The sequence below is a fragment of the Candoia aspera genome, chromosome 4 (assembly GCF_035149785.1).
Source record: "Candoia aspera isolate rCanAsp1 chromosome 4, rCanAsp1.hap2, whole genome shotgun sequence".
Lineage (NCBI taxonomy): Eukaryota > Metazoa > Chordata > Lepidosauria > Squamata > Boidae > Candoia > Candoia aspera.
The window spans coordinates 104,651,140-104,671,768 of NC_086156.1; the positions used below are offsets into that span (position 1 = coordinate 104,651,140).

Below are 20,629 nucleotides of genomic sequence, written 5' to 3' on the forward strand. Positions count from 1 at the left end.
AGAAGGGAAACTGAAACTAAAACAAGTCCAGGCAAGTTCTTCCCCCCAAGTGCAAAAATTAACTGAAAAGGGGACAATTAAATTCAACCTCTTCACCTGCCCAAAATGTTAGTTTAGATTAGTTACCATAGTAACCTTAATCTGTAGTAGGAAACATATTAACACGCTCATGGTTTCCTATCAGTTTTTAGCAGTGCTTGTCTTCCAAGTTGGTGGAGGCTTCATAGCACAGGGCTCAAAGCTATGGCTGCTGACAGTTCTTGTAGTAATATTTTTTTTAAAAAAACTTGGTCATAGAAACAACTTCAGCCTTCTCCTTTTTGGAAGTGGAGGAATTTCTAGGAAATGCTTAGCCACTGAAGCCAAAACTTCATTATTTTACTGTTTTCCCCAGCCTCTTGCTTTCACTGAAACTCTTGTAAGGAATTTCCAAACCAGGAAACATAAAGTGGTTTTCTCATTATTGTTTGCAATTAGTATTAGCTGATGATACAAATTCAGTCCAGGTTTGGGTATAGATATGGAGGCCTGGAAAAAGACATGAAAAACTCCAGGACTTAAAATGGGTGTTCTCCATTTTTCCAAGGCCTGTTGTGTGTCCCTCTCCCAGTAGAAATATGGATTATGAAGTATTTTCTAATACTTCCCTTTCTAAATGATACTGAAATGGTTAAGTTGTGAAAGGAATTTGACTGTGTTTGGAAATAGTCACACCAACTGAGAAAAAAACTGTTAAGTGAGAGGGTAGAACATATTAATACTCCTTCAGATTTGGAAAATGAATCTGATGGAGGCAAAATGGGTTTTTGTAGTTTTTGCTTTGCCCTTAGCTTTCCCCCCCCCTAAAAATGTGTGCTTTTCTAGGAAGAGCAGAGTCCTGCCACAGAGTCCTGTGTTTTGTTTTGTTTTGTTTTGTTTTGTTTTGTTTTGTTTTGTTTTGTTTTGTTTTGTTTTGTTTTGTTTTGCTGAATGCAGCAATTGATGTTTTCTTCTGTTTTCAGCATTAATTTCTGCCTGCTTACTTCTTCTCAATTGGCAGAGATGAACTCCATCTCTCCTCAGAGTTCACCAGCTTGTAGTTCCGTTTGCCACAAAATTATAAATATTTTGTAGGAACTTCAGTCAGTTTCTTTGTGATTACTGGTTGACTGAACTATAACATCACAATTTATCCCAATTATACTTTTTATTAGAAAGATTATGCGTAATATATTCCAAATACTAATTAAGGCACTTTATTTTGGGGAAGTCCACCCTCAACCATGGAAGCTAATTGAGTGGCTTTGGGCCACTTGCTCTCTCAGCTCAGCCTACCTCATAGGGTTGTTGTTGGGAAAAAATAGGAGGAGGGAACACCATGGGCACCACTTTGACCTCCAGAATGAAGGGTGGGACATCAATCTGATAGACAGAGCTTAGATTTAAGTCTTGCATATTTCAATTGTTCCCCATATTAAAATAAAAATAAAAAATAAATGAGAGTTTTGAGAATTGTTTGCTCATTGCTTAATCTTTTTGTACAATTTCCATCTCTAGTATGGATAATTTCCCCAAGTCATTAAAAGAGCTACTGAATGGCAACAGATAGAGGTATTTGTACAAATCTGATATTAAACCTGAGCATCCCACAATATCCAGCTTGTTTTGAGAAAATCCAGTTCAGGAGATTACTCAAGGAAGGTTCTATTCTACTTTTGAAAGTCAAGGCATAGCTAGCAAAGAACAAGTGAAAAGAGGGGGGGGAAACAGCAGTGCTTTAATGTACCCCAAAGAGGAGCAATCTGAGATCAGGGCCTTCACTCCATTTCTGTGACACTGCCTGATCACAAAGGACATCTTCTGATGCAGACAGTGATCTTCTCAAATCCCTGTAGGTAGTTTTGCTGAAACTCAGTGAGGAGAGAAGATATCAAAGCCTTCACCCTCACATCCATTGTGATCTAGTAAATATGGGCTATTCTCCATAAATTGTGTGATGGCCTATACAGGTTGGGAATGATGGAGTTTGCAGTCCCAGCATATGGCAGGTTGAGATTGGCTGATCTGGAGGTTAAGCTCAATGGGTCAGTAGGGCAGATCCAGTGTTACTGTTCTAGATACAGGGGTTGCCATATTGCACGAAAGACACAGGGAAGCAGTCAAACACCAGGAAATGATGACAGAGGCACATGGATGTTGCAACTTTATTTGCATGGATACACGTGGAGTTTAAAGACACTACCAAGGCTATTGTGGCTGATCTTTTGAAGACTGATGAAACCAAGCTGTACTTGGTGGTAAAGGAAAATCAGATTAATCAGGAAGGCTGCAGCCTGAACTGGAGAAAACTGCTTATGCCAAGCAATGCACTCAGCTCAGTCTGCGTGTGTGCAGATGTGGGAGAGCAGAATACATGAGGGAAGGTTGCCAAAGCAGTATAGAATAGGATCTTTGGTTCCGCCACATTTCTCTCCTACTTTCAAGCATGGGTAATGTAGTGGACTGGAAGGCCCCTAGAGCAAGTGACTCGGATTTTCCTGATCTTACTCTTTCCTTTGTACTTGCAGAAGATTGTCCTGCGTTGGTTACTTTTGATGCAGATGGTGATCGGGAACAGGCTTTTGCTGGTCTGATTGCCATCCAGTTTCTTTCCTCTGGATGTGCAGATGGCAGTCAGCCGTTCTCTGCTGGCATGGATGAAGGTGTTGCTCCATTGACATTTCAAGCCCTTGCGGCGCATCATCCGGTTGCAGTAGTTGTGGTCATTCTGGAGGTCGGTTTTGGGGTAGTCTATGTGCCTTCTCACGAAGTCTTCATAGGATGAGGCATTTCTGCAGGGGAAGAAGGAAGCGGCTGGGAGGAAAAGCAGCAGAAGGAGGGCCCAGAAGCAGTAGCCCTTAAGAACCATGATTCAGTCCCGAGTCAGTAGCTGCAAAAGAAGAAATAATCCCCATATAAAAAAAAATACCCCTTATTCAGAAAGCAGATTGATATTGTGTACATGGAGAAATGTAGTTGCATTGAGAAAGCCAGATTTAACTAATAGACCAGATTCTCCTGTTCTTAACATACAACATCTTCGCACAGGTGCACATGCCTCTCTCCCTATTTTTTATTTATTCAGTAGATGCCTATCCTGCCTCTGGGTTTTTTGGTGTTTGTTAGCATTATATCCCAATTTTCACTCAGAAGTTCAAGGAGGCATAAACAGCATTCTTTCCTCCCATTTTGCCCCATAACAATCCTGTGAGGTGGTCTGGGCTGAGAGACAGAGGCCATAAGTCATCCAGTGAGCTTCTGTGGCTGAGGTGGGACTACAACCAGATCTTCCCAGTGCCAGTCCAACATCTTAACAACCAGTAAACCACACCACACTGGCTTTTATAATGTTACTCCATTAAAACAATTTTCTTCAAAAACCAGAGAAGTCCCCATAAGACAGATACCCTCCAGATGTCTTAGACTATAATTTCCATCACCCCAGTTATTTCAGGATGATAGATATTGCAATCCAGCACATGTACAGGAGTCCAGGTTGGGGAAAGCTGACCTAGATATGGAACTCAGCTGCCCTGTTTTCTGCACTATTGAAATCAACCCAGAATGCATGGATTCTTCCATGGCCCTGGCATATTTTCAGTAGCAAAGAGTTAGGATTAGAGTTATTAAAATTTATTATAGCCTCCCAACTCTAGTGGATTCTGGTGGTGTACACAACTAAAAAACAATATCCATAAAAACAGATAAAACCTAAAACCACACAGACAACCCAGACTAAAACTATCTAAAATCAATACAAATCAAACAAGATGAGACAGCCTTCCCCCTCAAAAACAACAACAACAATACATCAACCCCAGGCCTGGGACCAAAGTTAGGTATTAAGAGCTTTCCAGGACCCTAAGACAGAGGGCACTGTCCATATCTCTAGGGGGATGCTGTTCCAGCAGGTGGGGTCCACAACAGAGAAGGCATACATCCTCAGTCCTGCAAGAATGTTTAATAGAGGGGACCTGGAGTGTACCCACTCTGGGCATGCAGAAAGGATTGGAGATAAGATGTGCCTCAGATATCCAGGCCCTGTGCCATACAGGGTTTTATAGGTAATAACCAGCCCCTTGAAATTAATTCTTCAAATCATATCAAAGCTAAACAATAATGAACGGGACCTAAGGCACGCCTCTAGCTGAGCTGTGCATCACAAGCTGCTAAGCATCATATTTCCATGCCTTTAAATATTATGCTTTCAGTTACTATCTGTGGATTCAATCACCTCAGAGTGTTATTTATTAACAATTGCTAGCAATTTGGTTAAATCTCTGCTAGAAAGTTACGCCCATTGCTTTCATAAGCTCTCTGTTTCTCTCATAGTCTAGCCTCTTTGGAACCAATACAGGTTTAAACTCACCCAATCGCCCCCCTTCAGGTTCCCTTCAAAAAGAATGGATTCAAGGTCCATAGAACTGAAGATGCCAGCTGGACCCCTTTCCTCCTCTCAAACTGGCCGTTACACACTGCAAGCCTGTGGTTGTATGAAGAAGTTTTTACATCCTTCCTAGATGTTCCCTATTTTTGTAACCTTACATGTAGCAACCTTCGTGAGGAGAATATCTGCTGAACTATATCATGGGGATAGATAAGCACAGTGAAAATACCTTATGACACACACACACACACACACACACACACATATGTGTGTATGATTTGAGTAAGTCATCCTCAGAATTTAGCCCCTAGACCTATTATTGTTATAGCTGCCAACTTTAAGCAAAATATGTAGCTCATATGTACAATTAACTGCTTTCCTTTGTCAAACAGGATAAAGGTCTCACTTGCAGCTAACCATAACACAGATGTGTCCTGGCAACATACATTTTATGATGTCCCAAAACTTTGCTTCATCTTGTCCTCAGATCATGAATAAAACAAGCTTAAGTTTTCCATAGTTGCATTGTAACTATGCACTGGACTGCATAGTTATCATCCAAAGGTAGCTTCAAGGTGGGCAAACTCTGTCACTCAAAGTCACCAGTGACAGTGATTTCAAACAGAATCAATAGAGATGAGTTAGGGATCCTCCATGGGAATAGCAACATTCATGCTACTCTTGTTTTTCTGTTGACCCAAGAATGAGTGGAGAGTTATGTAGCATTTTTCTACTGGCTGAACCTATCAAAAGGTAGCACAGCCCCCTTAAATGTGTTAGAGATCAGCTTCCTGAACTTCCAGGCATCTGGAAATCCTGGGTGTTCCAGGCCTGCACATCTGGAGGACACCAGAGTGGGGAAGGCCGATTCAGATTCCAGAGAAATAACATAGGCAACAGCTTCACCCCAGAGATCCAGATGGCCCCTACCCTGTTAGTTTTTCACAAGGCTCTGGAGACCTGGCTGTTTCCCCAGGTGTTTGGATGAGGAGGTAAGGTGAGATGTGGTTTTTATGACTGGGATGTGTTGTTACCTCAGCTGACATTGCTTTCTCTAGAAAGCTTACTAACCCTGAGAAATAGGCTGAACTTTTCTCTCACTCCTAGATTTCTTTATAATCTCTTTAGACCTTCCTTGGGTGATCAATTCTAGCTTAGTTTATTGTAAGATAACAAAAAGTGACCTTCCTTCCATTCATTTATTCTTCAAACCCTTCCTTCCTTCTTTCCTTCCTTCCTTCCTTCTTTCCTTCCTTCCTTCCTTCCTTCCTTCCTTCCTTCCTTCCTTTTATTCATTCTTCAAACATCTGTCCATTACTGTGCAACTATAAGCATCTGCAAAGAAGGCAAGGATGACAGGCCATGTTGTTATGCAAATGCTATAATTTACATACTTGTACTAGAGGTCAGAGCACAAGTACATAATGGCCATGCTAATAATATCACTGTGCATATGTCATCATTTGGGTGCTATCGTGGCTTGCTGTGGTTGCCACTGCCCACAGCCTCCTTGGTTTGCCCATATTCTGATCTGAAAAGCCATTCCCTTCACCCAGAGTAAAAACACAAAAAAATAGAGAACCTGATCATTCCTCACCTACAGAGTACAAAACTATTCTCATTCTACATCCTCATGTTGCTTTCATTTCAGTTTGGTCATAACCAAGGCCCACATTTAACATTGCTACTTTATTCTCATTTTGCTTCTTAGCAATTATGGAGGGAAAATATCAGGAGATTAAAAAAAAAAAAATAAGGAAGAGAATAGTATTCCAGGCTCAGGGTTCTGCCCCAATCCATCTCCATCTACATGTGTCCTTTCTTGCTTCTCAAAGAATTCAAAAAGATGGAATATTTGAACAAGTTTCTCCAATATCCAAAGTGGGTTTTTAAAAATATATACAGTATATATTTGTGTTGAATTTTGTTTGAAGTACAAATAATAACAGTTGAAAGCAAAACATTCATTTCATTGCAAACATACGTTATATCCTTAAAAAGGTAATTGCATCATAGAAAGTAGGAAGGAATAAAAAGGTACAATATTTCTCTACTTTCCTACCATATTAAGAATAGAAATGTCATGATTATGCAAATCTCTATAATTTAATCTATAAACAACCAATTAAAACTAAACTCATATATGGAATCATATTGTCTGATCTTCTCCAGTGACAAAGAGCTATTTTGAAAGCAGAGAGCTGACCAATTTCAATCAGCCAGTCTTAAAATGTGCACAGCACACGTATTTCTTCCAACATCCAGGATGCCTTGTCCATTAATTTTCTATAGCCCAACACCCTACTTGCTCCAACATCTTGGGAAAATGGCAGATATGTGGACATGAATTAGATCAACCTAATGCCACCCATCCCCATAAAGCAGAAGCCAACATCATTTGTGCCACAGAGCCCTTTCAAAATTGCTGCCAAAGTATTTTTTTTTTTAACAAACCAGAACAAGGTCATTATTAGACTTTAGGGCTGTGCAGAGATCTGGATTCAAAATGGAAAAGATGGTTGGAGTGCATGGGGGCCCATGTAGCTACACCACCTCAGGTAGTGGTGTAATTTTCTTCTGTTTGATCACAGAAACCACAATAACTTCCTTTAAGACATGCAGGTGGAAGGGGAAGTTCTCCCTAGATGTGTTAAAAGTTGGGCCCCCAGATCTGGGCTGCAAAAGTCTAGAGAACTATTAGATGGCAAGAAAGTGCAACATAAATCTCTGGTTCTCATCTATTGATCATTTAAAGTTTTGCAGCTTAAATTTTGTGGTGGTTATTACCCAAACAACAGACTGAATAGTCATCACGGCCTCCTCCCTCCCCAGGGGCATGACACAAAGAGGACAGTCAGATGGTGGCCTTTCCTTTCTTCTTTTTTGGTTACCTGAGCCTCCTTTCCCTCATTCCTGTGATGAAATTAAAACTAAAACAGCTTCCAGATTAAAATGGAAGCCACCAATTGAAAAACCAGTGTTAACATTGAAGCAAAAACTCAAAACCAACATCTCATATACCAGATATAACCTACCTCAGGTGACTGCCAAAAGCCAATCAAAATGATATACTCTGTTGGTAGAAACATAGGAGGACTGCTGACTTGAATATTTTTGATATAAAACAGAATAAAACACAGCCATTCACATTGATGTTTAATATCAATACCGTTTTATTTAGTTTCTCTGAATCACTGTTCCATTTCTCTCAGGGTGTACATGTCTCTCTTTTGTCCTTGTTCTCCTTGCCATGTTCGTTCTTCCATGTTCCATCCCAGCTCTGATCTGTGAAATAAAAATGGCAGACTGGCTAGAGCTAAACATGGCTTTGCTCATGACTATCTGAAAATACTGTTTCAGAATTTTTACAAGAAGTAGCAATGAAGACTAGTTTCCAACTCCCACCATGGTTGGTCCTCCCCCCACCCCAAAAAAAGAACAATCATTTTGTGTGTGTTACTCCTACAGGTAGGAAAAGAGGCAAACATTTTCCTGATGGCTTCTGTTCATTCTTCTCAGCCCTTACCCCTGCAAAGTTCCAGGAATGACTTGGCATAATATAATTACAAGGGAATTGGAGGGGACTGGTGGAAGAAACTCTTGTGTAGACTAGAAGCTCTAACAGATGTTACTGGCCCTGTAAACTAGTTCTACATTTGAAGCCTATGAAACAATTGAGTGTCAACATGGGCCATGCCATGCTTGAAAGGAAGTTTGATGGTGATTGGGATAATTCAGCTCATCTGGAGGTCAAACAGCATGAGAAAAACTTTCCCCCTGCTATAATGAAAGATTATTGATATTCCACTCAAGCCTGATCAATTAAAAAGTTTTTTAATACTGCCTATCAGTCAGAGGCCTATCAGGCAGGCCAAGAATACGCTGGCTCGATACCATCAAAACAGATACCAAGATGAACATCCAGCAATTGAAATCAGCCGTGCTTGATAGGACTGCATAGAGAGCTCTTGTCCATAAAGTCGCCAAGAGCCAGACACAACTGAATGGTTAAAGCAAGCAAGCAAATCAGTCAGAGAACTCCATGATGCACGTATATGTTTTCTGAATCATTAATAGTAAGCTTGGTAATAGAGAATATGTGGAAGGATTTTCAGAGGTGATAGAAAGCCACCTTGTCTGTCTTCCATCAAATGGGTGTTTGGGGACTAAATACACCTACCATGGCAGCCATTTTGTGAATAAACAAACTATTTTGGCATTAGCATGATTAGGAATGAACCCATATGATTTGGCCTTGAACTCTATCAATATTTTACAGGGTATTTGTGGATCTGTCTATGCTACTTTGAGTCCTTGAAAAAATAAAATAAAAATATAATTGTAAAATATAAAATAAAATTTAAAAATGGGGTCCATATGGTTGAAGAACTTTGTGGTGCAAGATTATCTTCTTTCTGTTGTTCTTACCTGATATCATTGCAAAAGCCCATTTCAGTAGTTCAATGCTTGTGTAAAAACGCGGTTGCTTTATCTCTTGTAAAACTGGATTTCAAAACTGTTTCTTCACTATCTCCCTTGTTTCCAGGAATATATGGAAAGAAGCTACAGTCAAACCTTCAGTGGCTGAAGAATTGGGACATCATTTCTGAGGAAGCTCTCAAAGCTAAGACTGAGGAATATTCCTCACTATAATGGGGAACCAGGTTTTATTTCATAGTTCAAAATTAATGCATTGGGGTATCCTACCCCAGTTTGCTTACACACACAACCTGGCTAAATACAGCAATAGAATAATTCCTCAGGATTGGTGGATAAAACATAGGAACAGTGGAGATACATTCATATGTTCAGTTTTCTCAAAAGTTACCCATTTTGTATAAAAAGCTTGAGATCTGAATTTTCCAACTCAGTCACCCAAAGAACAAAAGATAAGCAAGCCACATGCCTGTACACAAGTATATATAACATAATCACACATATATATGTACATTTAAGTATATGCATACATTTATTGTGCTAAATTCAGGGTCACTTCCCTTGTGGATAAGTATAATTGCTATAGATGGCAGTTTAATATAGAATCACATTAGTTGTTATACTTCTTAAATCATAAATTCAAAATGTCAATACATTTTCATCCAAACTGATTTTAATTTATAATATCATTTCAAATCATCAAATGAAGTCCATTTTATTCAAATTTTTAAGTTTAGTTTGGAGGAGCAACTTTCACACATGGACAAAAGCTTTCAAATGGTTTTGAAAATTGAATATTGAATTCTGGAAGTAGTCGAATCCATTTGAAGATCATCCAGTTGGAAGCATTCTGGAGCATTTCGGACATTATAGGAGGAAAGCCATGTTGGTCTGTCTTAGCCAAAAATCAGAAGGAGTCTGGTCACACCTTTTCAGACTAACAAATTTTATTAAAACACATAACTTTTCATAAGCTATAGTTCATTTCATCTGATCAAGACACTCCATTACAGAACTCAAAATACGCATCTTAGAAAAAAAAAGATATTTTACCAGCATAACTGAGCAAGAGATTGAGATGAGAGATGAACTCACATACATGAAAAGGTTTCAGGCTAACTCAGAAGATTTAAACAAATAAAATGGGTTTTAACACATTACCATTGTGAATAGATAAGATACTTATAGTGTGCCTCACATGTAACCTGCCTCTGCATCCCACCCTGTCCTCTCCTCCTTTCCCTCCTCCCTGCATCCCAATTTAGAACTTACTTAGAATTAGATAAGCCACTTCATCCCTCTGAGGAAGTTGAGCTGGAATTCATGACGGTTCATGCCTTATAATACAATTCTTAAGTCTGAAAAGGTATTACCAGCCTCTTGCTGGTTTCTGGAGCATTTTGAGGAGAACAAGACGGCCCGCTGTAAGGAAGGTCACAGGAGTAATCAGAAGATTTGTCCTATCACCCTGCACCATTCCCCGAGTATTCTACTTATGTCCAGAAGGGCTTTACTTCATAGTAAAAAGTCCTTGTCATGTTCAGCAAGCAGCTTTCACACAAAACATTCCATAATCTTAACCTTATTCACATTAACATGGGTTTTCTTTACATCAATAAAAGTGTAATGCACTTTCTCACATTTCTAATGACCTGCTAAAAGGAAAACATCAGGTCTAAATGCTCCTTCTCCCTATCCAGCATATAAAGCTGCAGATACTTCTTGAATTTGCGTCCTGTCACCCCTGATTCACATTCAAATAGAATTCTGCTAAAGATCTTGGGCACAGTTACACAGTGTGCCTGTATCCTCCTGTAGCATCCACCTTTTGTTTTTGCAAGTTTTCCCCTCGCAAAGGAGAGCAATAAGAGAATACTTCTAATTTATCATCCACAGATGAAGGCTTGACACATGCCTTAAACAAACTGCATAGCCACTCAGTCAGCAAACCGTGTCCATATTTTAACCTTTCTACACTTATGTCATCTACACCTTGGCCTTAACCATTTTTCAATGATCTCACAGCGGTCAGGACACCCTTCTCATCCCCTTTTGCTCTTGGACACTAACATTTGTAACATATATTTCAATTCCCTTCAGCAAAGGATGGTTACCTTGTCGTGGTGCTGGAGCTTGAGCACCTCAATGATGCCATGAGCTAAACCATGAAGGGCCACCCAAGACGGGAAGGTCATGACAGAGAGGTCAGACTAAATGCGATCCCTGGGGAAGGTAATGGCAACCCACACCAGTATTCTTGCCATGAAAACTAAATGAATCAGTACAACCAGAGATATGTCGGTATACCATCGGAAGATGAGACCCCCAGGTCGGAAGATGGTCAAAATGCTACTGGGGAGGAACAGAGGATGAGTTCAACTAGCCCCAGACGTGATGACGCAGCTAGCTCAAAGCCGAAAGGACGGCTAGCGGCCGACGGTGCTGGTGGTGAACGGCGAATCCGATGTTCTAAGGATCAACACACCATTGGAACCTGGAATGTAAGATCTATGAGCCAGGGCAAATTGGATGTGGTTATTGGTGAGATGTCAAGATTAAAGATAGACATTTTGGGCGTCAGTGAACTGAAATGGACTGGAACGGACCACTTCACATCAAATGACCACCAGATCTACTACTGTGGACAAGAGGACCACAGAAGAAATGGAGTAGCCTTCATAATTAATAGTAAAGTGGCTAAAGCAGTGCTTGGATACAATCCAAAAAATGATAGAATGATCTCAATTCGAATTCAGGGCAAGCCATCTAATATCACAGTGATCCAAATATATGTCCCAACCACAGATGCTGAAGAAGCTGAAGTAGAGCAGTTCTATGAGGATCTGCAGCACCTACTGGACAACACGCCTAAAAGAGATGTTATTTTCATCAGAGGAGACTGGAATGCTAAGGTGGGCAGTCAGATGACACCGGGAATTACAGGTAAGCATGGCCTGGGGGAACAAAATGAAGCAGGACATAGGCTGATAGAATTTTGCCAACACAACTCACTCTGCATAACAAACACTCTCTTCCAACAACCTAAGAGACGGCTTTATACATGGACTTCACCAGATGGACAACACCGAAATCAGACTGACTACATCCTTTGCAGCCAAAGGTGGCGGACATCTATACAGTCGGTTAAAAACAAGACCTGGAGCTGACTGTAGTTCAGATCACAAACTTCTTCTTGAACAATTTAGGATCAGACTAAAGAGATCAGGGAAGGCCCACAGATCAGCTAGATATGAGCTCACTAATATTCCTAAGGAATATGCAGTGGAGGTGAAGAATAGATTTAAGGGACTGGACTTAGTAGATAGGGTCCCAGAAGAACTCTGGACAGAAGTTCGCAATATTGTTCAGGAGGCAGCAACAAAATACATCCCAAAGAAAGAGAAAACCAAGAAGGCAAAATGGCTGTCTGCTGAGACACTAGAAGTAGCCCAAGAAAGAAGGAAAGCAAAAGGCAACAGTGATAGGGGGAGATATGCCCAATTAAATGCAAAATTCCAGAGGTTAGCCAGAAGAGATAAGGAATTATTTTTAAACAAGCAATGCACAGAAGTGGAAGAAGACAATAGAATAGGAAGGACAAGAGACCTCTTCCAGAAAATTAGAAACATCAGAGGTAAATTCCAGGCAAAAATGGGCATGATCGAAAACAAAGATGGCAAGGACCTAACAGAAGAAGAAGAGATCAAGAAAAGGTGGCAAGAATATACAGAAGACCTGTATAGGAAGGATAACAATATCGGGGATAGCTTTGACGGTGTGGTCAGTGAGCTAGAGCCAGACATCCTGAAGAGTGTGGTTGAATGGGCCTTAAGAAGCATTGCTAACAACAAGGCAGCAGGAGACGACGGCATCCCAGCTGAACTGTTCAAAATCTTGCAAGATGATGCTGTCAGGGTAATGCATGCTATATGCCAGCAAATTTGGAAAACACAAGAATGGCCATCAGACTGGAAAAAATCAACTTATATCCCCATACCAAAAAAGGGAAACACTAAAGAATGTTCAAACTATCAAACAGTGGCACTCATTTCACATGCCATTAAGGTAATGCTCAAGATCCTGCAAGGTAGACTTCAGCAATTCATGGAGCGAGAATTGCCAGATGTATAAGCTGGGTTTAGAAAAGGCAGAGGAACTAGGGACCAAATTGCCAATGTCCACTGGATAATGGAAAAAGCCAGAGAGTTTCAGAAAAACATCTATTTCTGTTTTATTGGCTATTCTAAAGCCTTTGACTGTGTGGACCATAACAAATCGTGGCAAGTTCTTAGTGGTATGGGGATACCAAGTCATCTTGTCTGCCTCCTGAAGAATCTATATAACGACCAAGTAGCAACAGTAAGAACAGACCACGGAACAATGGACTGGTTTAAGATTGGGCAAGGAGCATGGCAGGGCTGTATACTCTCACCCTACCTATTCAACTTGTACGCAGAACACATCATGCAACATCCTGGGCTTGAGGAATCCAAGGCTGGAGTTAAAATTGCTGGAAGAAACATTAACAATCTCAGATATGCAGATGATACCACTTTGATGGCTGAAAGCGAAGAGGAACTGAGGAGCCTTATGATGAAGGTGAAAGAAGAAAGTGCGAAAGCTGGCTTGCAGCTAAACCTCAAAAAAACCAAGATTATGGCAACCAGCTTGATTGATAACTGGCAAATAGAGGGAGAAAATGTAGAAGCAGTGAAAGACTTTGTATTTCTAGGTGCGAAGATTACTGCCGATGCTGACTGCAGCCAGGAAATCAGAAGACGCTTAATCCTTGGGAGAAGAGCAATGACAAATCTCGATAAAATAGTTAAGAGCAGAGACCTCACACTGACAACAAAGGTCCGCATAGTTAAAGCAATGGTGTTCCATGTAGTAACATATGGCTGCGAGAGCTGGACCATAAGGAAGGCTGAGAGAAGGAAGATCGATGCTTTTGAACTGTGGTGCTGGAGAAAAATTCTGAGAGTGCCTTGGACTGCCAGAAGATCAAACCAGTCCATCCTCCAGGAAATAAAGCCAGACTGCTCACTTGAGGGAATGATATTAAAGGGAAAACTGAAATACTTGGACAGCCTGGAGAAGATGCTGATGCTAGGGAGAGTGGAGGGCAAAAGGAAGAGGGGCCGACCAAGGGCAAGGTGGATGGATGATATTCTAGAGGTGACGGACTCGTCCCTGGGGGAGCTGGGGGTGTTGACGACCGACAGGAAGCTCTGGCGTGGGCTGGTCCATGAAGTCACGCAGAGTCGGAAGCGACTGAACGAATAAACAACAATTTCAATTCCCCTGTAACTGATCATGGTCAATCCCATACAATTATTCCTTCCAACATTCCCTCTCTTCAGTTTCATTCCAAATCCTTTCCTCACTTGGGTTTTTAACCAAGAGATGCCATCTTCCCTGCTTTTTCTCTTAATTCTCCGCATGATTCTAGGATACTGTTCTGACCCTTATCACATTAAGTAAATAGCAGAGTTCTCACTCAAGGTATAAATGAACAGGCTCAAATTATCATATTTTGGACACATTATGCAAAGACTACTCTCTTGAGTAGTCTATGGAAGTGGTGGAAGGAAAGAGGAGAGGAGGACCAGGAGCAAGGTGGAGGGACTCAATTAATAGTGATGAAGGTACATCCAACAGTGAAGGGCCAGGCTGGGGGGAGATCATTCTGGGAAAAGTCCGTCTATGTCATTGCTAAGAGTCAACATTGACCTGATGGCACATAGTCAATCAATCAATCAATCATGATTTGCTCTGGCTGTAGTGAGTTTTCAATTAATTTCCTCAACATATCTTCAGCTGCATTTTTTCCTTATCCTTTCTCTTCCACAACCTATTTTGCTTCATAATTCCATCAAGCAACATGTTTCTCAGCTCCCATTAGTGTATCTCCACACCCTTTTGTGACCCTTTAGGACAGAAGACTTTCCACTTTCTTGCTAACAGCCCTCTTTCTTATATTCACGTTTCATCCATTCTGTTGGGACATTAATCTAGCTTGAATATTTTTATATAGGATTTATACTTTCTCCCCCTGCAATCATTCTAGTTTCATTCTCGTTTCTTTCCATTCCTTTCCTTTTCTCCCATTTCTAGCTCTCCTCAAGATCCCCTTTTAATATTACATTCAGAATCTCTCATCACCCTTGTGATGCCTTTGTAGCACCCACAGATCTTTGCTCACGTTATTTCTGCCTATTTCTACAATCAATGCTATTTCTTCACTGCGGTTTTGGGGCCACACAGTTGCAGTTGAAACCTAACCATCCCAGTTTCACGAGAAATCTCTATACCATATTTGGTATAGGGTTATTTCTTTTTCCTCTTTAATCCCACCCCTGACTCAACCCAGCTCTATATAATCATTTTGGAGGCACCTTGCAAGACAGAAGCTATTTCTGAAGGAAGTGGCAACTATCACCTAAGACAGCACTGTGCTTGGGTAAGTTCAAGATAACTTTTACCCTCAAAGCCCCTCAACCACCCTGTAACTACTTATTTATTCTTTCAGGAAACTGAAATTAAATTCACCACAGGTAAGTCATTCCATCTACCAGGAATAAATAAATATGACAAACAAGAATTCCCAAGCCGTTTGAAAGGGTGAGACTTGCTCCCTTCATATGACTGCATAATTTTGTAATGGGCTTTATTGAGTCCCCTTACTGACTTTATCAATTTGCAGTCAGAAGCTAAAAGATGCTGATTATCCAATACGGGACTTGTAATTATACTGTTTGTATTATTTTTGATGTTGATACTTTATGTATTACAATTGTTGTAAGCTGCCTAGAATCACAAATTGCATGGGGATGGCCTAGAAATTCATAAGTAAAAAAATAAAGTAAATAAAGAGTAAATAAATAAATAAAGTTAATAAAGAGTGGTGCAGAGCGGTAGGCAGCAGTATTGCAACCGAAACTCTCCCCATGACCTGAGTTCGATCCCAGCAGAAGCTGGATTCTCGGGTAGCCGGCTCAGGTCAACTCAGCCTTCCATCCTTCCGAGGTCGATAAAATGAGTACCCAGCTTGCTGGGGAAGGTGACAACTGGGGAAGGCAATGGCAAACACCCCACTATAGTCTGCCAAGAAAACATCGCGAAAGCGGCATCCCCCCAAAGGGTCAGACATGACTCAGTGCTTGTACAGGGGACCTTTCACCTTTTATTCAAATAAAGAGCAGCCCCCCAAAAGGCAACAGCAAATCACTTATATACTGTTGCCCCGCTCCCAAAAAACTTTATGAACTCCCCAGGAATCAAACTTCACTTGACTGAGACTTTACCCTTATCTGTGGAATTCTTGGTCCTCTCTGAGCTCCTTGGAAACCACACCCCCACCAAAATTGGCAAGTCACGCTACTATAGATAAACAGGCAGCAAACCCCACACTCACTGGCACTGATGAGGTTACCTAGTTGGGTAATGAAACAGCTGCAAGCCAACAACCAAGCTCAGAGAGCACCAAGGACTCCACAGGCAGCCCTGAGCTACAGATAGTGTCTTCTATGTACCCTTACCTTGATCTAAAAGCATGACAAAATAAGGCTGGGATCATCCAATATGAGCTTAACAGAGTGGTTCCTGTTCAAGAAAGGTTTACATGAGGAATATTTTACATAAGCAATATGACAATGTGTCTTAGCACCTCATTGAAACGGTAGGGTTCCATGAAAGGGGTAGACTTAGTCTCATTTTCACCCTTATGGTTTCTTAGTTCTCCTTTTCTTTCTCCTCCTTTTCCTTCCTCTTCCTCTTCCCTTTCTTTCCTTCTCTCTGGTCCTCTTCTGCAGATCCCGATTTCCATCATGACCGTCTCCAGGTTGCTCCTCCATCTGGTTGTTCTCCTTGGGGTTTTGCTGGTACACTATGGAGAAGCCCGACATTACCAGGCTTTTGCTCGCAGGCACATTGATTTTCCCAAGACCGGCCCCAGTAATATGCATCCAAATGCCTACTGTAATCTGATGATGAAGGGGTTTGTGGTGCTTTCGCTCCAATACCTTCATCAACGTGCGAGCCAATCGTATCAATGCAGTTTGCCGAGGCACCGGGATCTATAACAGCAGGAGACGTTTCCGAATGATCAGATGTGTGAAGAGACGCAGATGGCCAAACTGCACTTACAGGGGAAGACGTTTGAACAGGAGGATCCGCTTGAGATGTCGCCGCAGGTTGCCTATTCGCTTTCTCCGGGCTTTGCCATGGATAGGGTAGAACACACCTGCAGAAGTCCAAGGATGTGATGGTCACAGCCTCTGAGTTCTGCCTTGCTATTGCCCTTTCTGCTGTGTATCTCTTAGTGCACATCCACAAGCTTAGCAATAGTTCCTTTTTGCCCTAGCAAAGCCAGGGGATCATGGGACCAAGCTGAGGGACTAGAGATCTCCATTTTAAATACTTCTGTACTCTTTCATTTCTTTTTCCCTGGGCTGGCAGATGAATCTGTTCCCGCCATAGATTAAAGATCTGCTTCACTAGGATATGAGCAAGATGGATTTCGCGACTCCTCATTTCTGTCTCCCCTTAGCATTTCCCTTGCAAAGCCATGTTCTGCAGGTAGCATGAGGTCTGTCAATACAGTCACATCTAAACTTTGATCGTGAGGAGAGACAACTATCACATCAGGAGCATGCATTTGTGAGTCAGCCTCACTTGCCTGTAAACCAGTACATAAGAGTATTGACAAATCAGGCATGCATTCAGCATTTCTATTAGGGCTGTGCGGCCCCTTGAGTTTGGAGGGAAAAATGGGTTTCAGAATGGGGCGGGGGGCACAACGTAGCACCTATCTGCAACCCTTCAACCAAAGGCATGTTTTCCCAGGATCACACTGTAGGTGCAGAAGGATCTGTGTGATCCTGGAAAGCAAGATAATTGCTTTCAGAATTGCAAATAGAGGCTAATGAGCACTCCTCTGGGCTCCAAAACATCCTCCTCCCCCCACCCACTCACCACAAAGCACTGCACAGCCATAATTTCTAGACTGTGTTTTTGTTCTCACAGTTTTATACAGATATATCTCCATTCCATTATGCAGAGTGGCACTTGGCCCCCAAGAGTGCTGCCTCCTCGTATCTTTGCATCTCCTTCCTCCCAACAGCTTTGAGAGTTGATAGGATTTTTAAAAGCTCAACTCCTGAGGAATTGGAATCATTATAAAAATTCCATAGCCTGTGGAGCCGCAGCCTCCAAGTGGCATGATCCAGTCCACTGAAGCCCTGGCGATCACAGCGAATACAAAGAACATTGCATCTGTCTTTGGACGAAGGCTTCCAGCATTTATTGAGTTTATCTCATTTTGGTATACTTGCAAAAAAGATAATTTTGGGAGGCATGTCTACTGTGTCCTGGACTTTGATGTACTGCCTTTTTACAATAAGTCTTGTGTCCCATCCAATTAACCAAAGGTTGCTCTGGTGTACAATGCAAACATATAGATGGTTGTTGTTATTTTCCAAGTGTCACTTGTTCCTGTCCTGCAGGGGCTGCTCCATGCCCAAGCCACACCTGCTGATTTCTCTTAATAAACTAGATGCCTGCAAATGCAAATAATGGGAGTGTTTGTTTCTCTCTCTAAAATGCGTGCTTCCTAATGCAACTGGTCCTGGACCGAGCCATGATTTTCAGCTGTACCCTCTGAGAAAAATGCTACTCTCCTTCAGAGACAACCCCACTCCCATTCAGGGGCTCTCCAGCTGAAGGGAGCCACACATCAGTCTTGAGTATGGTTGCCAGAGCCCTTCAGAATTACCAGTTGGTCAATTTCTATGGCAGAAGGGGGAAATCATTAAATGCATAGCTGGAGAAGAATCCCCTTAATTGATTTTCATTCAGTTTAAATTGGCAAGGAAGCTAAATTTCATTTCTGCTTTATCCCCACCTACTTATACTACTCAATCTGTTACTCTCTAAGTACCTTTTTATGCAGCAATACTAGCTCTGGATTACACTGTAGGATTCTAGTAAATCCCCATATTAACTGCAGCTTCTTCTCCATCCCCAACATGCAACATTTTCAGTGAAACACACAAGGTTTTGATTGGTGGTTTGGTTCCTTGCATTTGTTTTGTTTTGGCATTTGATTCCACTTTTCTGTCAAGAGGTCATGCCCAAGAAAACGTATCAAAAGGCAAAGCCATTAAAACACAGCTAAAAGGACCATAATGCAATGCACTAAAATGCCTTGTCAGGGTTAGCTAACCTAACTGGAAGAGCCAGTTTGGTGCAGTGGTTAAGATATCAGGCTAGAAACCGGGAGACTGAGAGTTCTAGTCTTGCCTTTGGCACAAAGCCAGCTGGGGCACCTTGGGCCACTCACTCAGCCCTAGGAAGGAGGCAATGGGAAAGCACTTCTGAACTCTTGCCAAGGAAACTGCAGGGAATAGGCCAGGCAGTCGGACACTATTGAACAGCAGAAAAACCATCGTTGTTTTTCCATCTTGTCACCATCAGCGAGGTTGAAAAATCCCAACTTTTTCTCTTTCCTGATCTCCCTTCTTACACTTTTGCATGGCCTCACCACTTATGTCCATTCCTTCCCAGCACACCACAAACTTTATGAGCAGTCAGCTCTGTGATTTGCCTCAGCGTGTCTCTTAGTGCCAGTTTCACCATGTCATTTTGCAGTGTGAAGAAGAAAGGGTTCAGAAGAGGACAGACAATTGTGGTGAGGAGAGCAGGGACCTTATGGATTTCAAGAGCCTCCTTTTGGGATGGTGTGACATAGATGAAGATGCTGATGCCAGAGGAGATGGAGATGACCGTCAGATGTGTAGCACAAGTATTGAAAGCTTTTGCCCGACCTGAAGTGGTGGAGATGCGCATTATTGCTGAGATGATGCATATGTAAGAAACTAGCGTTAAGAGTAATGCACAGAGGATAACGACAGAGGAGAGCACAAAGTCCATCAGCTCTATCAGATGGGTGTCACTGCAGGACAGATCCAGCAGGGGGCCACTATCACAAAAGAAATGGTTGATGATGTTCGACTTGCAGTAGGATAGCCTGGTAATCATAATGGTGGGAATGAGAACAGAGAAGAACCCACCCAGCCAGCAAGCCAAAACCACCTGGATGCAGACCTGGCTGTTCATTATTGCATGATATTGCAGTGGGTTGCATATGGCAGCATAGCGGTCATAGGACATGGAGGTGAACAAAAGGAACTCAACTGTCCCCAGGAAAAAGTAGAAGTAAGATTGGAGCATGCAAGCAGCAAAAGAGATAGACTTCTCACCAGAGAGGAGGTTCCAGAGCAATTGTGGGCTGGTGACGGAGGTGAAGAAGATGTCCAGTATGGAGACGTTGCCCAGAAAGAAGTACATTGGGGTGTGGAGGCGGTTATCTGCCAATACAATGCAGAGGATGATGAGGTTGGCCCCCAAGCTTGCAACGTACATGGCCAAGAAGAGGAAGGCAAGTAAGAGCTCTGCTGGACGGCTAATGGAAAAACCCACAAGGATGAATTCAGACACGCTTTGGTTCTCCATTCAATTTTTTCTTCCGGTTCTTAAGAACAGCACCTGAAAGAAGAAAGGTTGTAACTTGAGAAACACCCACCACACCACAGCCTGCTTGTGCCCTGAATTTTGCAATTCTCTTTCGTAATCCTTCCTTTTTTATTTTGGTATGATTTGTATTGAAACTTTTACAAAAAGAAGATAAAAACCAATCCCAACTAATTTAAAGTAAGGAAGAAAAAAGAAAAAGAAAGAAAGCAAAGAGAAAGCAAAACGTGCAAGGAAAGAAAGACAAAATTGAAG

At 41.7% G+C, this 20,629-nt stretch overlaps 2 protein-coding genes across 2 annotated transcripts; both read right to left on the reverse strand.

Moving 5' to 3' along the window:
- Positions 1-2,176: 2,176 nt before the first annotated feature.
- Positions 2,177-2,987, reverse strand: LOC134497425 (ribonuclease-like). The gene has a single exon (XM_063303084.1). The coding sequence runs from the start codon at positions 2,885-2,887 to the stop codon at positions 2,459-2,461; it is 429 nt and encodes a 142-aa protein (XP_063159154.1). The 5' UTR covers positions 2,888-2,987; the 3' UTR covers positions 2,177-2,458.
- Positions 2,988-19,381: 16,394 nt separating this feature from the next.
- LOC134496839 (olfactory receptor 6J1-like) lies at positions 19,382-20,356 on the reverse strand. The gene has a single exon (XM_063302553.1). It carries the CDS (start codon positions 20,354-20,356, stop codon positions 19,382-19,384), a length of 975 nt encoding a protein of 324 aa, XP_063158623.1.
- Between the last annotated feature and the right edge of the window lie 273 nt (positions 20,357-20,629).